Below are 20,762 nucleotides of genomic sequence, written 5' to 3'. Positions count from 1 at the left end.
CAGGGGCTACTCTTCGTTGTGGTGTGCGGGCTTCTCATTGCGGTGGCTTCTCTTGTTGCGGAGCACGGGCTCTAGGCGCGCAGGCTTCAGTAGTTGTGGCACGTGGGCTCAGTAGTGTGGCTCGGGGGCTCTAGCGCAGGCTCAGTAGTTGTGGCGCACAGGCTTAGTTGCTCCATGGCATGTGGGATCTTTCTGAACCAGGGCTCAAACCCATGTCCCCTGCATTGGCAGGCAGATTCTTAGCCACTGCGCCACCCGGGAAGCCCACTATGTGATTTTTGACTTACTATAAAACTACAGAAATCAGGAGTGTCATATTGGCATAAAGGTAAACAAAAAGATCAAGGAGTTAGAAGACTAGTGAGGCCAGAAATAAACACACACATATATGGTCAATTAACTTTTGACAAAATAGCCAAGGTAATTCAATGGGAGAAAAGACAATCTTTTCAACAAGTGGTGCTGAAATAGCTAGAAGTCCATATGGTAAGAAGTGAACCGCAACCCTTACATCACACCATACAAAAAATTAACTAAAAATAGATCATAGACCCAAGCATATGTGCTACAACTATAAAACAGCTAGAAGGAAACATTTTTAAAATTGTGACCCTAGGTAGACAAAAATTTCTTTTTTTTCTTTTTTCTTTTTCTTTTTGGCCATGCTGAGAGGCTTGCAGCATCTTAGTTCTCGCTCCAGGGGTTGGACCTGGACCTTGGCAGTGAAAGTGCCGAGTCCTAACGACTGGACCGCTAGGGAATTTCCAAAGGTTTCTTAAATAGGACACAAAGGCACACAGCATAACAGAAAAAAAAAAAAAAAACCCTGATATGGTGGAATTCATCAATTAAACACTTCTGCTCTGAGAAAGGCACAGTTTAAAAAATGAAAAAAAATTAGTCTTTTGTTTTTAGTCTGTGTTTACATAGAGGAGAATACATATTACAGATTCACAATACATATATTTGGCAAAGGACTATATCCAGAAAATATAAAGAACTCATAACTCAATAATAAGAAAACAAACAATCTAATTAAAACGGGAGGCTTCCCGGGTGACGCAGTCGTTAAGAATCCGCCTGCCAATGCAGGGGACACGGGTTCGATCCCTGGTCCAGGAAGATCCCACATGCCGCAGAGCAACTAAGCCCGCGTGCCACAACTACTGAGCCCTCGTGCCACAACTACTGAAGCCCACGCACCTAGAGCCCATGCTTCGCAACAAAAGAAGCCACCGCAATGAGAAGTCTGCGCACCACAACAAAGAGTAGCCCCCGCTCGTCGCAACTAAAGAAAGCCCGCGCTCAGCGACAAAGACCCAGTGCAGCCCAAAATAAATAAATAAATAGGGAATGTATATATATATCTATATATATATCTGAATCACTTTGCTGTACAGCAGTGATTAACACAACACTGTAAATCAACTATACTTCAATAAAAAAATTTTTAAATTTTTTAAAATAAAAAATATTGTCTTTCTATAAATGAAAAAAAAAAAGTATCTCAGAGAGTCGTTTTAAGGATTGAACGAATGGTTAGCACAGTGACTAACACATAGTAGGGACTCAGGAAATGTTAGCTAAATAGGTATATAAATATATATATTCCAGTTTCCCCCAAAATGTACAATGTAGATAAATTATTATAGAAAAATGACTAGAAGGAAACACACTAATATACTGTGTGATTATTTCAGAGTGGTAAAATTGTGGGTAATTTAAAAATTCTCATTCAAAACCGTACAATAAGTGTGCATATATTTTCCTTATTTTTTTATGCATATATTTTCTAATAACAGTGGAGATTATTAAAAAGGTAAAAGCTTTGGGCTGTTGTAGGTAGGTCCAAGGAAACTCACTGAAGTGTAGTTTGTAGGTAGGAGATGATGTGACACCAGTAGACATCCAGTGGGTTCAAGTGACTTTAGTTGTGTTACTCCTTGCAGTGGAGTCCTGGGAAGCCAGCAAAATGAGTGAAGCTGTGTATATATCTCTCTGTTACAAAAACAAAGTCTCAGTTTTTGTAAGTCTCAGTTTTTCTCAGGAAAATGCAGCTGATTTTTGTGTGTTGACTATGTGTCCTGCCACTTTTCTGAATTCATTCATTCAAGTTTTAGCAATGGGGGGGAGAATCTTTAGGGAATTCTACATATAAGATCATATCATACATTTATGATATAATATATATATATATTTCTTGAAATGACAAAAAGTTTTAAGTACAATATAAACTTCAGTTTTTTCTTGAACGATTTATGAATAAGTTGCCAACATGCTGCCTCTTTATCTCCAAATAGTTTGTATTTTGTATAAATAAGAACATTCTCCACTATATACACGGTAAGACAGAGGTGAAAGTCAGGAAATTAACACTGATGAATCATTACCATCTAAACGGCAGAATCCAACCCCTTTGTGATTGTGTTAATAGTGCCTTCCTTTCCACTGTATTTGTTGAAATTCGAACTGTGTAGTATATTATCTTTACAAACATTTTTTAATGTTCAGTAACTACATGAAAACACACATAAAATAAAAATTAATTCATTTAACAATGAGCCCTGGAGTCCCAAGGGATGCCAGATTTTCTCAGGTCTCCGCAGGGGACCCCTCATTCCACTGCCCCCCAGAAACATATTCAGAAGGGCCAGCATGCGGAAAGGTAGTTATAGGCGGTTTGCAAAGTACAGAAAAAGCTCAGGTCCTGAAAGGGCTCGAACTGGCGCCCAGGCTTGGTGGTCCCACAGGATTTTCCACCTCTCTTTAAGGTGAAACCAAGGAAAACAGGGCCCTGCTCCTGCACCGATTGCCAAGATTGCAATGTTGGCAGCGGCCAGGAGGGGGAAACATGTCACTGGTTTCGCAAGGTTCCAGGCTGAGAAACATCCGGCAGGGGCGCGGCTCCGGACTTTCCAACACGTGGTGCGCTGCCGGCACGCACCTTCCACCCCCTTCTCCGTCCGCTACTGAGAACCACATACGATGCGAGTGCCTTGTGGGTGCGGGATTCGGGGGCGCTCCCGTTGTCTGGGCTCCTCTCCCACGAGTGGCCTTTTAGGGAAACCAGAAAATCCCCACATGGCACTCAGGGCTGACTGGGCTTCTGTATGTACCCCGCTCCCCGTTCCCCCTCCAGAATCCCTCGGGTAGGGCCGGGGTCGCAGGGCCGTTGAGTGAGCCGAGGAGGAAGAAGTGTGAGAACGGCGCTTTAGACAGCAGGGGGTCACGGGAGCACGGCCCTACGCGTCCCGTGTCGCTGCAGTATGCGTCTGCCTCGGGGCGCGAACTGGCGGGACCTGTCCCAACTCGGGGACAGATGAGAGGCCGGCGACGCCCTGATTGGCTTCCAAGCCCCTTCCTGCGCCACCTGTCTGCAGGCGCCGGGAGGCCGGGGAAGCGACGGAGAGGAATAAAGCCTCGGGCATCGGCGCGGGGAGCCGGAGATTCACGCATCTTCTCCGCGAGGCTGCGGTCTCCAAGAGACCTACTTGCAGACGTACCGATTGGGGGGTCCGTTACACCCACGGAGCGGGCGCCAAGGGATGGCTGGGGCCCCTGCAAATTCCCTAAAGTCGCCCCCCACCGCATTACCACCTGGCTGCTTCGCAAAGTGCTGCAGGGGGGCAAGCCAAAGCCCCACCCCCGCCAGATCTTGACCCTCCTCAGGCCTCCAGGGACAAAAAGTGCCCTCGGAGATTCAGGCCCGGACCCGCCCCGGCCACGCAATCGCTGTGTGACCCTTAATCAGTGTCTTCACCTCCCTGAGCCTGCTATCCTCGTCTATATGAAGGAGACACAGACACACAAGAGGCGCACAGACGAGAGGCTAAGACTTTATTTGTCACTCAAGAGCGCTGTGCCCCGTCCCCACCTGCCCTCCTGGGAAGGCTCAGAAGAGCTTCACAAACTCCAGCTGCACGTCCTCGCCCACTTCGCACCGGAACGCGCGCTCTGGTGAGATCCGGTAGCGGTAGTGGTGGTATTCCTCGTCCCCGATCACAACCTGCAGGGGCAAGGAGACACGGTTTATGGTTCCCGAGGCGACTGCGGGGTCATTCCCGACTCGTACCCACGCTGCGTGACCTCGTCACCCACGCAACCCCGCATTAGGGAAAAGCGCTGCTCTTGATTCTAAGCCCTTGCCGGGAGGAGTCAATGACTTCATTGCCGGCACGGGGTGCTTTGTAAGCTTTGGCGGTGGATGTGGTCTCCACGGTGCCCGCGTCCACCGCCTCACTGTGACGCACAGATTGAAAGTGGAGAACGGCCTGGGTGGTGGAGGGTCTACAGCGACCACTCCCTGCCGGGACTTATTCTGGGTTCTGTCTCCCAACCCATCCATTCCCCTGCCCCAGAGCCGCTACGTCAGGCGCCAGTGGACAGGGAATAGGGTCCGGGGTGTCCACGCCTCCCCGCTGGACACCCACCCTTTGGGCTCGTTCTCTCGCGTCCTTGTCACCGCCATACGCCTGCCTTCTAGTGCGCTTGCGCCAGGGGAGGTGAGGGACTAGGGACGCCGTGGCCGGCCTTGGCCGCGCCTTTGCTCTCCACCTCCGACAAGGGCCTTCCTGGCCTTGCCAAGGAAAGAGACCTGGGTGTTGGCGGCCACCCCTGTGGCAGAGACGCACCTGGAAGCCGTCTTTTTGGGCAATGATGAGCATATCGAAGCGCTCCCCACGCTGGAAGGCAGGGCCAAAGCCGAGCTCCTCTAAGCCCCACTCGCCACACTTCCAGGTGTTCATGACCACCGAGGATTCATCCAGCCGGGGGTTGAAATGCAGGACGATATCACTGTCTGGATCATCACTGCACAGCAGGTTTATGTAGAACCTGTTAGGTGGCGGATGGGAGGGGGCGTCAGAGAAAGGACTTACCGATTGCCGAAGCACATCCAAGTCCACAGGGACCTGAGAGCCACACGCCAGTGAAGGAGGGGTGGTGGACTGGAGGCCAAGGAGCCCAGATTCCAGGACATCCAGAAACCAACTGGGGACCTGGACACACATCCACCCAGGCAAGGGTCACTGTACTACGGCCTGGGTGCCCCGCATTTCCAGAGTCTGGGAGTTGCCGAGGAGTCATGGTCCTGAGACAGGGGTGCCTCCGATCCCCCAATTCCCAGAGGGCCGGGAGCAATACCAGGGACCCCAGTATTCCCAGGCATCGTAGATTCCCAGAAATCCTGAAGCTCCCGACCCAGGAAGTCATAGGTTTGATTGCTGAGGCCTCCCAGGTGCCCAGGGCACCTCTGACTCACAGGCTGTATTTCCACAGTTGCTTCAGACTCAGACTGGAAGTCTTACTATAAGTAAGAGCCTTGGATTGCCCTGGAACTCCCAGATTCTTAGAAGGTTGTAGGGACCCCAGGTACACTGTCCTGGGACAAATGAGTAAAGACATCAGATTCCAGAAGGTGGGAAATAGCTTGGAGATTCCAAGATCCTGGTGGGCAAAGCTGGCCTGGGGCTTGTTCTCTGGGCTGTAAGAAGTGGGGTCAGCTGAGCCTGGAGACCTCCCACCCCTTACCGCAGAGACTTGGAGGTCTCACCTGGCAGCATCTTTGGGGACAACACCACGAATTCTCAACACAGTGCCAACTTCGAAGCCGTTGACCAGCGAGATCTTGTGGGGCAACGTCTGCAGCAGCAGGGGTGCGGGGGCCAAAGTGGATCAGGGAGGCAGAGGAGAGAGACACATGGGTCAGTGCCGGGGAGAACATGACCAGGACCCAGGCCAACAGAATCAGAGAGCAGAAAGGGCACAGAGGCAAAGGAAAGAGAGCCAGGCGTAGGGAAAGGGTTGGAGAGAGGAACACAAAGAATCAACAGGAAGATATTCAGAGAGGTAGAAAGTAAGGGGGAAACACCAAGGGGGAGATGGGAGCATGGGATGGATTGGGTCAACCCAGAAACAACAGCCCAGAACGTCATAGCACCCCCGAACACCCGTTTTCTCCTTGACACAGGAGACCTCAGCCAAGCCCCAGCCCCTACCCCATTCCAGTGCAGCCTTGGGTCCAAAACCTCGCCACCTCCACACCCCTGGAGCACTCACATATACCGGTGGCATGGCTGGAACAGCGGACAGGCAGTAGTGGTGGTGGGTATGGCTGCTGGGACCTTAAGTAGAAGCAGGGCGTGGCTGGCCCTGGTGACTCACCGTCACCCCTTTCCACACCCACCACCCACACCTGGCACAGACCCTGGCCCTGGGGCCATGCTGGCCAGCACCCTCCTTCTATGGCCTCTGACACCTCTGCAGTCTCTGAGGATTCCCAGGTCCCTCTCCTCTGGGCTAATAATGATAGGAACAGTTAACAATAATAATAATAATAACACTATAGGGACTTCCCTGGCGGCACAGTGGTTAAGAATCCACCTGCCAGGGGAGAGGACACAGGTTCGATCCCTGGTCCAGGAAGATCCCACATGCCTCAGAGCAACTAAGCTGGTGCACCACAACTACTGAGCCTGCGCTCTAGAGCCTGCAAGCCACAACTACTGAGCCCGCGTGCCACAGCTACTGAGCCCGTGTGCCACAACTATCGAAGCCCGCGGGGCTACAGCCCGTGCTCTGCAACAAGAGAAGCCACCGCAGTGAGAAACCCGTGCACGGCAACGAAGAGTAGCCCCCTCTCGACACAGCTAGAGAAAGCCTGTGTGCAGCAACGAAGACCCAACGCAGCCAAAAATAAATAAATACATTTATTAAAAAAAAACAACATCAGAGAAGGCTCATTGAGCCACCATCCCTCCAGCCCTAGCTTCCTGGTGCCTGGAGGAGAGAAAACACGCTCGTGCCCATTTCATCATGGAAAACTCGAGTCCTGAGAGGCTAAGCTGTGGGCTGCAACTCTGGACCCTCTCTCCCAGGTTAGGACCTGCTGACTAGGGCTAAGGACGTGTCTGCCCTGACATTCCAGTTTATGCTTCTGGAATATAATAATAACCATGGCAACAGCAATAATAATAGAAAAGGGAGCTCAGAGGGGCAGGGTATTTTGCCTGATGGTCAAGGCTGTCTCCTTGGCGCCTAGTGCAGTGCCTGGCACACATAAGTGCTCCGTAAATATGGGTGAAAGAAGGAATGAAAGATAACACAGCTGCCATTAACGAAGCCTCCGGCCTTTCTAGCATGTGCCAGAGACCACTGATTTCAGACAGGCCACTGAGGCAGGGCCATTGATCCCCCTTATTTGACAGATAAGGAAACTGAGGCTCAGAAATGAGAAGCCGTTTGCCCAAAAAACACAGCTGTGCAGAACCACGGACACTGTGTCTCTGGCTTTCTTGATCTCTGGAAGTTTCTCTCTGGTTTATTCTGTCTCCAGGATGCCCTAGTCTCTCTGACTCTCTGTCTCTCTGGCTGTCCTGTGTCTCTGTCCCCCCACCCCCCGACGTGTTCCTGTTTCTCTCCTTCGAGTCTCTCTCCCTCCTCCTCCCAGAACGCTTCCTCTCTCCCATCCGATGTTCAGGACAAGGGGCGGGGAAGGAGGGGTGTCCTACACCCGCCCCCCAGCCAGACCAAGGAAGAGAAAAAAGTGGGACCCTCCACCCAGGCCCATTTCCACTCCCCACAGCCCAAAACTCCAGAAGAGGAATCCAGGTATGAAGGGTGGGGTCAGAGGGAGAATGCTGAAAGAGGGTTCTGGGAGACAGGGAACGGGGAGGTGGGGAGCTGGGCAGAAGCCCCTCCTAGCAGCCCCTTCTCCGTTTCCGCCGCTCTACTCCCTGCACCCCACCCGCGTTGGCGCCCCACCCAGCAGAGGGAGAAGAGGCCTGGAGCAGAGCCAGGAATGGAAACTCTGGGTGGAGACAAGCCGACTCAGAACCTGATCCACAGCCTCGCAGGCGTCCCAGCCTCCCTCCAGGCCCCTGGCCACACAGCTAGGGCAGCTGGAGGAGCCAGGGCCTCGGAGACGGAGGCTGGGCAGCTGCATTTAGGCGTTTGGTTGGGGGCTGCAGGCACCCCCATTTGGCAGAGGACAAAGCAAGCTTAGAGAGGGCCAGCCTCTCCCCAAGGCCTCACAGCAAGGACGGGCCAGGGCCCGGGCTGGAGCCGCTCTGTGTGCCAAGGGCACCTCATCGGGACTTTCAATAGAGAGGACAGTGGGGTCTGAGGTGGTGACACCAACATCTGCTCGGGTGGAGAGTTTCCCAGGACGAGGGACTCCATTACTCTGATCACTAAGGGTGTCCCCTTTCTGTACCTCATTCTGTATATTGCTGTGTATCCCACTAGCTCATCTGTTCCCCGATTTCTTCATGGTGGTTGGATGTTTCCCCACATGCTGCCGACCTGCAAGTCCTGACCTTCGAGTTTGGCCGTATGTTTGCACTGAGTGTGTTACCAGCTTGATTGCTAGGTCATCTCTCAGCTGTCAGACACGGGCATCCTGGCTGGATTCGCATTAATTTGTGCTGGTTATCTTTCATCAGTTCTGGAATAACATGCTTAGGAACATTTTTGTCTCACCTCTAAATAAGTGGCGGATGTCCTCATTTCCCAATACTCTTTTTGTTTTGTCGAGCTGTCGGTCACGCTCGTAAGTCATCCAGGTTTTACCGGAACACTTCCATGAGCCTTGACAATACACGGACCTGGGCAACCACCACCCCAATCAAGTTTTAGCCCCTGAAACAGCCAGTCCCCCTCCACCTGCCCCAGGAAACACTGTCGCTCCTCAGCATTTGAGAGCCACCAAGCTCATCTGCGATGAAAACAAAGAAAGGGATGCCCAGCGGGCCGAGTCTGCTGGCCCTCCCCTCCTTCCGAAATAACTGGGGCGAAAAGTACTGAGTGCACCACGGTGTTTGTAGGAATTGAAAATCCCAGGCTCTGTCCATGTCAGCTTCTTGGAGACTTTGGGTTGGTTTTCATATACAGCGAAGAAAGTTCAGGGGCTGGATTGGTTTTGTAAGTTAGTTTACCAATGAGGAAAATGACATGTTTTAAAAATCTGACCTTTTTTTTTGGCCGTGCTGTGCTTGACTTGTGGGAACTTTTCCCCCTGATGAGGAATTGAACCCGGACCCTCGGCAATGAAAGCACCGAGTCCTAACCACTGGACCACCAGGGAATTCCCCCAAATGTGACTTTTTCTTAAGCTAGGAAGTCCGCTGGAAACCTTACAGTCCTATTGATAAATATAGTAAATTGTATCGATGCAATCACTTGCTAAGGAGAAGCAGTTGCTGTCATATTTGGTTCCATTGATAAACTGAGTTCATTAAACCCCTTTAAACATTTTAATCAGAATGCGGGATTTTGACATGTTGAGTTTGAAGTATTTCCACTGTCTCTCCAAGGCCAAAGTAATCTTGTACATTTCCGTCTCGCTCTGTGAAAACACTGATTTGCTGTTTCTCCTCCTCTTCTCCTTCCTTTCCTTCTGCTGATCAGTTGGGTGCTCCAGCTGTCATGCTGGTGAGTAAGTGCTGCCTCTGGGGGTGGGGGGCCCACAGGGCGGGGTGAGGGGGCTGAGGGGGCGCCCCTCCCCCAGGGCTGGGTCAGCTGGGGTGTCAGAGGGAGCCGGTGAGGAGGGTGCTCAGCAGAGGCTGGCCCTCAGGAGGCGGGTAAGGAGGGTGGCGGGACAGCAGGGAGCGCAGCCCCGACGTGGGAGGAGGTGTCTGTGCAGGGCTGAGGGTCACTGAGAGGTGCTGGAGCCCAGCGGGGGAGGGGTGCTTCCCCAGGGGGAGGAAATGCTGTGTGGGTGTCAGCGACGGAAGGAAGTCCAGAGCTGCTCTCTCCCTGTCAGAGGAGGGACGTATAGATGTGGACCAAAGAAATGGGCCGTGAACCCTGTGACATCGGGCTGGAAACGGAGGTGACCGTGTGAGCTAATAATTACAAGGTTCAATTTATGTTAACATTTTAGGTGTGATTTGTACTGTGATTATATAGGAGAATTATGCTTCAGAAATGCACACTGCAGGGACTTCCTGGTGGTCCAGTTTAAGAGCCCGCGCTCCCAATGCAGGGTGCCCGGGTTGGACACCTGGTCGTGGAACTAGATTCCCCCCTGCTGCAACGAAGACCTCGTGTAGCCCAATACATTTTGTACAAAATGCACACTGAAGTATTTAGGGGTGAAGTGTCATGATGCCTGCAACCTGCCTTGCAGTGGTTCACAGAGAGAAATGGCAGATGTGGAAAATAAGAACGCGCCTGGGAGCCTGGATGACATCTCTGCAGGCGTTCACCGTCCTCTTCTTTTAACTTTGCTGTAAGTGTGAAAATTTTCAAAATGGTGGGGTGATAAATCAAACTTGGGGTTCTGATTTTACAGAATCCGGACTACCGCGGTTCCCAGAAAGAGCATCCTCTCCAACATCCCTACCCCCCAGATGAGGCCTTGGAAAGCAGTGGAGACAAGAAGAACCTCCCTGGAGGCAGAACCAAAACGAGTCTTTGATCTTCATGTCCAGTGGGCTTATCTTTGCTATGGACCAGTGTCTGCTGCACGTTGCCCTGTTTCCCGTTTCCTGCATAAAAATGCCTTCACCGGGCTTCCCTGGTGCGCAGTGGTAGGGAGTCCGCCTGCCGAAGCGGGGTACGCGGGTTCGTGCCCCAGTCCAGGAGGATCCCACGTGCCGCGGAGCGGCTGGGCCCGTGAACCATAGGCCACTGAGCCTGCGCGTCCGGAGCCTGTGCTCCGCAGCGGGAGGGGCCGCAGCGGTGAGAGGCCCGTGTACCACACACACACACAAAAAAACCCAAAAATGCCTTCACCTTAGTTTATTGGGTGTCTAGGGCCAGCCTTGGCTGGGCGTGACAAAGAGGACTGTGAGTGTCTTCCACCAAAATCCTGGCCTCTGGGCTGGGCACAGTAACCAGATGGGAGCTTAAGGTTATCTCCACTGGAAGGGGAGGTGAGTGGTCTGGGTAGGGGAGGAAGAGTACAGATGAATATTATTGTAGACAAAGGGCTGCACTGTAACAGGGAGCACCAGTTGACCATCCAATATCCATTATCACTTTCTCTCTTAATCAGAGTCCTGACTCCGTCCAGGATGGCCATGTGGCTGTTGCATTTCCCCGGGTTCCAGTTACTTTTGTTGTGAAGCCAATTACCCCAACGCTTTGCGGCTTAAAACAGCCATCGTGTGTGTGTGGGCTCATGGCTTCTGTAGGTCGAGGGTTTGGACAGGGCACAGAGGGAATGGCTTGTCTCTTAAGGTTCCATGATATCTGGGCAACCTCTGTTACTAGGGGGCTGGGATCATCTGGGTGACCTGCACACAGCCTTCCTAGGAAGCCTGTGCATCTTCAGAGCAGCCGGACTCCCTTCATGGCAGCTCAGGGCTCCAAAAGCCAGCGCCCTTTCAGCTCACCAGACGAAAGCTGCCTCCTCTGTTCTCACCTGGTCTGGGAAGTCATGCCAAACCTCTCCATGCTGCACTCTACTTGTTAGGAGTGAACAACTGAGGTTGGCCTGCGTTTAAGCCTCCACCTCATGGAGCAGAAGTGCCAAAGAACCGGTGGAGGTATTTTTGGTGGTAATTTCATACTTTTGTTATTTCTTTTTAAAGATTTAATTTAATTTGTATATTTTTGGCTGTGTTGGGTCTTCGTTGCAGTGCGAGGGCTTCTCATTGCACTGCGGTGGCTTCTCTTGTTGCGGAGCACGGGCTGTAGGTGTGCGGGCTTCAGTAGTTGCAGCACACGGGCTCAGTAGTTGTAGCTCGCAGGTTTAGTTGCCCCACGGCACGTGGGGTCTTCCCGGACGAGGGATCGAACCTGCGTCTCCTGCACTGGCAGGCGGACTCTCAGCCACTGCGCCACCAGGGAAGCCCCACAGGTTCATTTTTATCAGAGGACATTCCCAAGACCGGAACTTCCCCCCGCTCCCCACTGCCCTCGCAGGCAGACTGGAGGGGCGTGGCCGTGGTGCCCAGTGGGCACACACCCCCGGCTCCACTCCGGCGCACTCTCCTGGAGGACTGAGGGCTGTGCCCTGGGCTCATCAGCAGGATCTGTCCCGAAGCCAGTCCGAGAGTGACAAGAGCCACACCTGCAGGTCTGTTCCACTGACCAGCCGCCCAGGACCGAGGTGGGCCCACGGACCTTGGTCTGCATTGTGTTGGCTGCTCGTTCTTGCCTAGGTTCACAGGCCAACAGCCAGTGTCCTTCCTTTCCTTCTCATCACCGCACCAGCGGCTCTCTCCTACTTGCTGCCGTCACACGCCTGGCAACCTCGTGTTCCGGGGCCAGCCAAGAACTGAGACCCCAGCAGGCCCCTAGTTCCCAGTAGGCAAAGTCCGCTTTAAACTACTGCTGCCTAGCCGTGTTCTCGAGGCTTCAGAGCCGGGAAAGTGCGGAGCGCATAGCAAGCCGTGGAGCCCGCAGCCCGGGACCCGCGATGCTCCGCGGAGGCGCCGGAACCTCGCTGCATGCCACCCCCAAAACAAGCGAGCTCTGCGCCCACCTGTCCCGCGGACCTGGGCGCACCTCCGGCCACCGCGGCCCAGCACGGACGGAGGCGTGGGGCTCAGCCGGCCAGCGGCGGGCGCTGGGGCGGGCGGGGACCCGGGCTCCAGCCCCGAGGCAACGTGGACCCGCCAGGCCCACCTCCGTTCCCGCTGCCCGGAAAGCCTGCCTCCCATTGTTTGTCCCACCTCCAGAAGCACCTGGTGCCATGGATTCCCGAGCTGTTTGGTGGCTCTGAATTCACTGAGTTTCTTCTATAGTTTTCCAACTCCAGCCTAGGGTTCAATTTCTGGGATTTACTAAGAGGTTACCACGTATCCAGTACCTAAATTTGTCTTCTCTCTCCGTTTCTTTGGCCCTGAGGGTCGACAACTTTAAAAACTCATTTAAAACATACTGGTTAAGGGCCAGACGCCTGGGATGTTTTTTTGGCCCTGCATTCCCTGACTGCGTGATCTGAAGACAGTTGCTTTTCTCGTTATGTCAGTAAAACAGGGATGACAGCAGTCCCTACCTCCTAGATTCGATTAGATTACAGTGAGAAACTGAAGGGTGAATGTTGATCAAGTGCCTAGAGCTGTGTGACACACACCAGGATATGCCATTTGCATGGGAGTAACTGCTGCTAGTGGGTTTTAGGAAGGGAGCCACATTCAAATGACACATTCTCCAAGTTTGATGTGTCAGCCACATGCATTCAGATGACATTTTTGCCTGACCAAACTCGATCTAGTGTTTTGAGTTGAGGAGCTGAGCTCCTTTCCTATTTTTCTTGCCTGGTAGGGCCACAATGTTTGTAGATATTCAGATGACACAGAGGGTCCACACATCTTTTGCCTTGCCTGACTTCGTTTTTTAATTAATTAATTAATTGTTTTATTTATTTTTGGCTGTGTTGGGTCTTTATTGCTATGTGCGGGCTTTCTCTAGTAGCGGCGAGCGGGGGCTACTCTTCGTTGCGGTGCGCGGGCTTCTCATTGCAGTGGCTTCTCTTGCTGTGGAGCGCGGGCTCTAGGCACGTGGGCTTCAGTAGTTGTGGCTCGGGGGCTCTAGAGCACAGGCTCAGTAGTTGTGGCGCACGGGCTTAGTTGCTCCGCGGCATGTGGGATCTTCCCGGACCAGGGCTCAAACCCGTGTCCCCTGCATTGGTAGGCGGATTCTCAACCACTGCACCGCCAGGGAAGTCCCTGTATACACATTTAAATGTTTCACATGATCCTGGAGGCCTCATAAGGAAATAAATGCAAAGAAACAGCTAAACCTTCAAGCTAAGAACCATAAAAGCAATTGCGGAAAAGTAACTAATGTGTGGGGAGGCTAAAGGAAGATAAGAATTATTTTAACAAGGCCTGTTTTTATTGGACTCTCTAGGTCTCAGCTTGCTGATAAAAATGTTACTTTCCTTGGGTCCAAGTAGGGTGTCTTTCACTTAGTAGTTTTTATCTCCTGTTTTCAGGAGAAAAGGGGAGATTAGAATGCCCTTCCTGTATTTGCTGCTTTTCAAGTGCTTTTAGCTCAAAATAATCCTCATGCCAAAGGGGCATATTTTGTTGTTGGTGGTGGTGTTTAATATTTATTTATTTAGGCTGTGCCAGGTCTTCATTTTGGCATGCGGGATCTTCGTTGCAGCATGCAAACTCTTAGTTGTGGCATACGGGATCTAGTTCCCTGAGCAGGGATCGAACCCAGGCCCCCTGCATTGGGAGAGTGGGGTCTTACCCACTGGACCGCCAAGGAAGTCCCAAAGGGTAATATTTTGGGTGGCATATTTGTCACCCTTCAACACACACACTCATATTTACATCCATCTTTCTTTCTCTTTTATGTGTATGTAATACTCATCAGTCACAGAGGGCAAGTATGACTCCACTCAGACAAGGTACCCGGAACAGTCAAATGCACAGAGACAGGAAGTAGCATGGTGGTGGCCAGGGGGTGCGGACAGGGGAACAGGGAGCCAGTGTTTAGTGGGTACAGGTTTCCGTTGGGGAGGTGAAAAAGCTCTGGGGATGGATGGTGGTGAGGGTTGCACAACAATGTCAATGTACTTGAGGCCACTGAACTGTACGTTTAAAACAGGGTTATAATGGTAAATTCCATGGTTTTCTATTTTAACACAATTTTAAAAAACGTTTTAAAATAATCCTCTCCAAATAAATCTCCAACTCATGCAATCATTACTTCAAACAGACTTCCGTTCCCAGCCCGATGTCACAGGGTTCACGGCCCATTTCTTTGGTCCACATCTATACGTCCCTCCTCTGACAGGGAGAGAGCAGCTCTGGACTTCCTTCCGTCGCTGACACCCACACAGCATTTCCTCCCCCTGGGGAAGCACCCCTCCCCCGCTGGGCTCCAGCACCTCTCAGTGACCCTCAGCCCTGCACAGACACCTCCTCCCACGTCGGGGCTGCGCTCCCTGCTGTCCCGCCACCCTCCTTACCCGCCTCCTGAGGGCCAGCCTCTGCTGAGCACCCTCCTCACCGGCTCCCTCTGACACCCCAGCTGACCCAGCCCTGGGGGAGGGGCGCCCCCTCAGCCCCCTCACCCCGCCCTGTGGGCCCCCCACCCCCAGAGGCAGCACTTACTCACCAGCATGACAGCTGGAACACCCAACTGATCAGCAGAAGGAAAGGAAGGAGAAGAGGAGGAGAAACAGCAAATCAGTGTTTTCACAGAGCGAGACGGAAATGTACAAGATTACTTTGGCCTTGGAGAGACAGTGGAAATACTTCAAACTCAACATGTCAAAATCCCGCATTCTGATTAAAATGTTTAAAGGGGTTTAATGAACTCAGTTTATCAATGGAACCAAATATGACAGCAACTGCTTCTCCTTAGCAAGTGATTGCATCGATACAATTTACTATATTTATCAATAGGACTGTAAGGTTTCCAGCGGACTTCCTAGCTTAAGAAAAAGTCACATTTGGGGGAATTCCCTGGTGGTCCAGTGGTTAGGACTCGGTGCTTTCATCGCCGAGGGTCCGGGTTCAATTCCTCATCAGGGGGAAAAGTTCCCACAAGTCAAGCACAGCACGGCCAAAAAAAAAGGTCAGATTTTTAAAACATGTCATTTTCCTCATTGGTAAACTAACTTACAAAACCAATCCAGCCCCTGAACTTTCTTCGCTGTATATGAAAACCAACCCAAAGTCTCCAAGAAGCTGACATGGACAGAGCCTGGGATTTTCAATTCCTACAAACACCGTGGTGCACTCAGTACTTTTCGCCCCAGTTATTTCGGAAGGAGGGGAGGGCCAGCAGACTCGGCCCGCTGGGCATCCCTTTCTTTGTTTTCATCGCAGATGAGCTTGGTGGCTCTCAAATGCTGAGGAGTGACAGTGTTTCCTGGGGCAGGTGGAGGGGGACTGGCTGTTTCAGGGGCTAAAACTTGATTGGGGTGGTGGTTGCCCAGGTCCGTGTATTGTCAAGGCTCATGGAAGTGTTCCGGTAAAACCTGGATGACTTACGAGCGTGACCTACAGCTCGACAAAACAAAAAGAGTATTGGGAAATGAGGACATCTGCCACTTATTTAGAGGTGAGACAAAAATGCTCCTAAGCATGTTATTCCAGAACTGATGAAAGATAACCAGCACAAATGAATGCGAATCCAGCCAGGATGCCCGTGTCTGACAGCTGAGAGATGACCTAGCAATCAAGCTGGTAACACACTCAGTGCAAACATACGGCCAAACTCGAAGGTCAGGACTTGCAGGTCGGCAGCATGTGGGGAAATATCCAACCACCATGAAGAAATCGGGGAACAGATGAGCTAGTGGGATACACAGCAATATACAGAATGAGGTACAGAAAGGGGACACCCTTAGTGATCAGAGTAATGGAGTCCCTCGTCCTGGGAAACTCTCCACCCGAGCAGATGTTGGTGTCACCACCTCAGACCCCACTGTCCTCTCTATTGAAAGTCCCGATGAGGTGCCCTTGGCACACAGAGCGGCTCCAGCCCGGGCCCTGGCCCGTCCTTGCTGTGAGGCCTTGGGGAGAGGCTGGCCCTCTCTAAGCTTGCTTTGTCCTCTGCCAAATGGGGGTGCCTGCAGCCCCCAACCAAACGCCTAAATGCAGCTGCCCAGCCTCCGTCTCCGAGGCCCTGGCTCCTCCAGCTGCCCTAGCTGTGTGGCCAGGGGCCTGGAGGGAGGCTGGGACGCCTGCGAGGCTGTGGATCAGGTTCTGAGTCGGCTTGTCTCCACCCAGAGTTTCCATTCCTGGCTCTGCTCCAGGCCTCTTCTCCCTCTGCTGGGTGGGGCGCCAACGCGGGTGGGGTGCAGGGAGTAGAGCGGCGGAAACGGAGAAGGGGCTGCTAGGAGGGGCTTCTGCCCAGCTCCCCACCTCCCCGTTCCCTGTCTCCCAGAACCCTCTTTCAGCATTCTCCCTCTGACCCCACCCTTCATACCTGGATTCCTCTTCTGGAGTTTTGGGCTGTGGGGAGTGGAAATGGGCCTGGGTGGAGGGTCCCACTTTTTTCTCTTCCTTGGTCTGGCTGGGGGGCGGGTGTAGGACACCCCTCCTTCCCCGCCCCTTGTCCTGAACATCGGATGGGAGAGAGGAAGCGTTCTGGGAGGAGGAGGGAGAGAGACTCGAAGGAGAGAAACAGGAACACGTCGGGGGGTGGGGGGACAGAGACACAGGACAGCCAGAGAGACAGAGAGTCAGAGAGACTAGGGCATCCTGGAGACAGAATAAACCAGAGAGAAACTTCCAGAGATCAAGAAAGCCAGAGACACAGTGTCCGTGGTTCTGCACAGCTGTGTTTTTTGGGCAAACGGCTTCTCATTTCTGAGCCTCAGTTTCCTTATCTGTCAAATAAGGGGGATCAATGGCCCTGCCTCAGTGGCCTGTCTGAAATCAGTGGTCTCTGGCACATGCTAGAAAGGCCGGAGGCTTCGTTAATGGCAGCTGTGTTATCTTTCATTCCTTCTTTCACCCATATTTACGGAGCACTTATGTGTGCCAGGCACTGCACTAGGCGCCAAGGAGACAGCCTTGACCATCAGGCAAAATACCCTGCCCCTCTGAGCTCCCTTTTCTATTATTATTGCTGTTGCCATGGTTATTATTATATTCCAGAAGCATAAACTGGAATGTCAGGGCAGACACGTCCTTAGCCCTAGTCAGCAGGTCCTAACCTGGGAGAGAGGGTCCAGAGTTGCAGCCCACAGCTTAGCCTCTCAGGACTCGAGTTTTCCATGATGAAATGGGCACGAGCGTGTTTTCTCTCCTCCAGGCACCAGGAAGCTAGGGCTGGAGGGATGGTGGCTCAATGAGCCTTCTCTGATGTTGTTTTTTTTTTAATAAATAAATGTATTTATTTATTTTTGGCTGCGTTGGGTCTTCGTTGCTGCACACAGGCTTTCTCTAGCTGTGTCGAGAGGGGGCTACTCTTCGTTGCCGTGCACGGGTTTCTCACTGCGGTGGCTTCTCTTGTTGCAGAGCACGGGCTGTAGCCCCGCGGGCTTCAATAGTTGTGGCACACGGGCTCAGTAGCTGTGGCACGCGGGCTCAGTAGTTGTGGCTTGCAGGCTCTAGAGCGCAGGCTCAGTAGTTGTGGTGCACCAGCTTAGTTGCTCTGAGGCATGTGGGATCTTCCTGGACCAGGGATCGAACCTGTGTCCTCTCCCCTGGCAGGTGGATTCTTAACCACTGTGCCGCCAGGGAATCCCTATAGTGTTATTATTATTATTATTGTTAACTGTTCCTATCATTATTAGCCCAGAGGAGAGGGACCTGGGAATCCTCAGGGACTGCAGAGGTGTCAGAGGCCATAGAAGGAGGGTGCTGGCCAGCATGGCCCCAGGGCCAGGGTCTGTGCCAGGTGTGGGTGGTGGGTGTGGAAAGGGGTGACGGTGAGTCACCAGGGCCAGCCACGCCCTGCTTCTACTTAAGGTCCCAGCAGCCATACCCACCAACACCACTGCCTGTCCGCTGTTCCAGCCATGCCACCGGTATATGTGAGTGCTCCAGGGGTGTGGAGGTGGCGAGGTTTTGGACCCAAGGCTGCACTGGAATGGGGTAGGGGCTGGGGCTTGGCTGCGGTCTCCTGTGTCAAGGAGAAAACGGGTGTTTGGGGGTGCTATGACGTTCTGGGCTGTTGTTTCTGGGTTGACCCAATCCATCCCACGCTCCCATCTCCCCCTTGGTGTTTCCCCCTTACTTTCTACCTCTCTGAATATCTTCCTGTTGATTCTTTGTGTTCCTCTCTCCAACCCTTTCCCTACGCCTGGCTCTCTTTTCTTTGCCTCTGTGCCCTTTCTGCTCTCTGATTCTGTTGGCCTGGGTCCTGGTCATGTTCTCCCCGGCACTGACCCATGTGTCTCTCTCCTCTGCCTCCCTGATCCACTTTGGCCCCCGCACCCCTGCTGCTGCAGAACGTGCCCTACAGGACCTCGCTGGCCAAGAGCTTCGAAGTCGGCACTGTGTTGAGAATTCGTGGTGTTGTCCCCAAAGATGCTGCCAGGTGAGACCTCCAAGCCTCTGCGGTAAGGGGTGGGAGGTCTCCAGGCTCAGCTGACTCCACTTCTTACAGCCCAGAGAACAAGCCCCAGGCCAGCTTTGCCCACCAGGATCTTGGAATCTCCAAGCTATTTCCCACCTTCTGGAATCTGATGTCTTTACTCATTTGTCCCAGGACAGTGTACCTGGGGTCCCTACAACCTTCTAAGAATCTGGGAGTTCCAGGGCAATCCAAGGCTCTTACTTATAGTAAGACTTCCAGTCTGAGTCTGAAGCAACTGTGGAAACACAGCCTGTGAGTCAGAGGTGCCCTGGGCACCTGGGAGGCCTCAGCAATCAAACCTATGACTTCCTGGGTCGGGAGCTTCAGGATTTCTGGGAATCTACGATGCCTGGGAATACTGGGGTCCCTGGTATTGCTCCCGGCCCTCTGGGAATTGGGGGATCGGAGGCACCCCTGTCTCAGGACCATGACTCCTCGGCAACTCCCAGACTCTGGAAATGCGGGGGACCCAGGCCGTAGTACAGTGACCCTTGCCTGGGTGGATGTGTGTCCAGGTCCCCAGTTGGTTTCTGGATGTCCTGGAATCTGGGCTCCTTGGCCTCCAGTCCACCACCCCTCCTTCACTGGCGTGTGGCTCTCAGGTCCCTGTGGACTTGGATGTGCTTCGGCAATCGGTAAGTCCTTTCTCTGACGCCCCCTCCCATCCGCCACCTAACAGGTTCTACATAAACCTGCTGTGCAGTGACGCTCCAGACAGTGAGATCGTCCTGCATTTCAACCCCCGTCTGGATGAATCCTCGGTGGTCTTCAACACCATGGAGTGCAGCGCCTGGGGCTCAGAGGAGCGCAGCGGTAGCCCTGCCTTCCAGCGTGGGGAGCCCTTCGAACTGCACCTCATTGCCAAGAAAGACGGCTTCCAGGTGCGTCTCTGCCACAGGGGTGGCCGCCAACACCCAGGTCTCTTTCCTTGGCAAGGCCAGGAAGGCCCTTGTCGGAGGTGGAGAGCAAAGGCGCGGCCAAGGCTGGCCACGGCGTCCCTAGTCCCTCACCTCCCCTGGCGCAAGCGCACTAGAAGGCAGGCGTATGGCGGTGACAAGGACGCGAGAGAACGAGCCCAAAGGGTGGGTGTCCAGCGGGGAGGCGTGGACACCCCGGACCCTATTCCCTGTCCACTGGCGCCTGACGTAGCGGCTCTGGGGCAGGGGAATGGATGGGTTGGGAGACAGAACCCAGAATAAGTCCCGGCAGGGAGTGGTCGCTGTAGACCCTCCACCACCCAGGCCGTTCTCCACTTTCAATCTGTGCGTCACAGTGAGGCGGTGGACGCGGGCACCGTGGAGACCACATCCACCGCCAAAGCTTACAAAGCACCCCGTGCCGGCAATGAAGTCATTGACTCCTCCCGGCAAGGGCTTAGAATCAAGAGCAGCGCTTTTCCCTAATGCGGGGTTGCGTGGGTGACGAGGTCACGCAGCGTGGGTACGAGTCGGGAATGACCCCGCAGTCGCCTCGGGAACCATAAACCGTGTCTCCTTGCCCCTGCAGGTTGTGATCGGGGACGAGGAATACCACCAGTTCAGCTACCGGCTCCCACCACAGCGCGCGCTCTGGATGGAAGTGGGCGGGGACGTGCAGCTGGAGTTTGTGAAGCTCTTCTGAGCCTTCCCAGGAGGGCAGGTGGGGACGGGGCACAGGGCTCTTGAGTGACAAATAAAGTCTTAGCCTCTCGTCTGTGCGCCTCCTGTGTGTCTGTGTCTCCTTCATATAGACGAGGATAGCAGGCTCAGGGAGGTGAAGACACTGACTAAGGGTCACAGGCGATTGCGTGGCCGGGGCGGCTCCGGGCCTGAATCTCC

The 20,762-nt window shown here is 53.2% G+C and overlaps 2 protein-coding genes across 2 annotated transcripts; one reads left to right on the top strand and one right to left on the bottom strand.

Moving 5' to 3' along the window:
• Positions 1–3,818: 3,818 nt before the first annotated feature.
• Positions 3,819–6,072, bottom strand: LOC132415937 (galectin-7-like). Its single transcript, XM_059999130.1, has 4 exons — positions 6,058–6,072; positions 5,552–5,640; positions 4,632–4,833; positions 3,819–4,006 (listed from the first exon to the last, which is right to left on the bottom strand). Exons 1-4 carry the CDS (start codon positions 6,070–6,072, stop codon positions 3,893–3,895), a joined length of 420 nt encoding a protein of 139 aa, XP_059855113.1. The 3' UTR covers positions 3,819–3,892.
• A 12,260-nt stretch (positions 6,073–18,332) lies between these two features.
• On the top strand, positions 18,333–20,637 carry LOC132415903 (galectin-7-like). The gene is made up of 4 exons (XM_059999072.1): positions 18,333–18,400; positions 18,818–18,906; positions 19,625–19,826; positions 20,452–20,637. Exons 1-4 carry the CDS (start codon positions 18,386–18,388, stop codon positions 20,563–20,565), a joined length of 420 nt encoding a protein of 139 aa, XP_059855055.1. The 5' UTR covers positions 18,333–18,385; the 3' UTR covers positions 20,566–20,637.
• Positions 20,638–20,762: the final 125 nt, after the last annotated feature.

This window comes from Delphinus delphis, chromosome 20 (genome assembly GCF_949987515.2).
Source record: "Delphinus delphis chromosome 20, mDelDel1.2, whole genome shotgun sequence".
Classification (NCBI taxonomy): Eukaryota; Metazoa; Chordata; class Mammalia; order Artiodactyla; family Delphinidae; genus Delphinus; species Delphinus delphis.
Note: the sequence above shows the minus strand (reverse complement) of the source record. Positions and strands in the feature narration are given on the sequence as shown.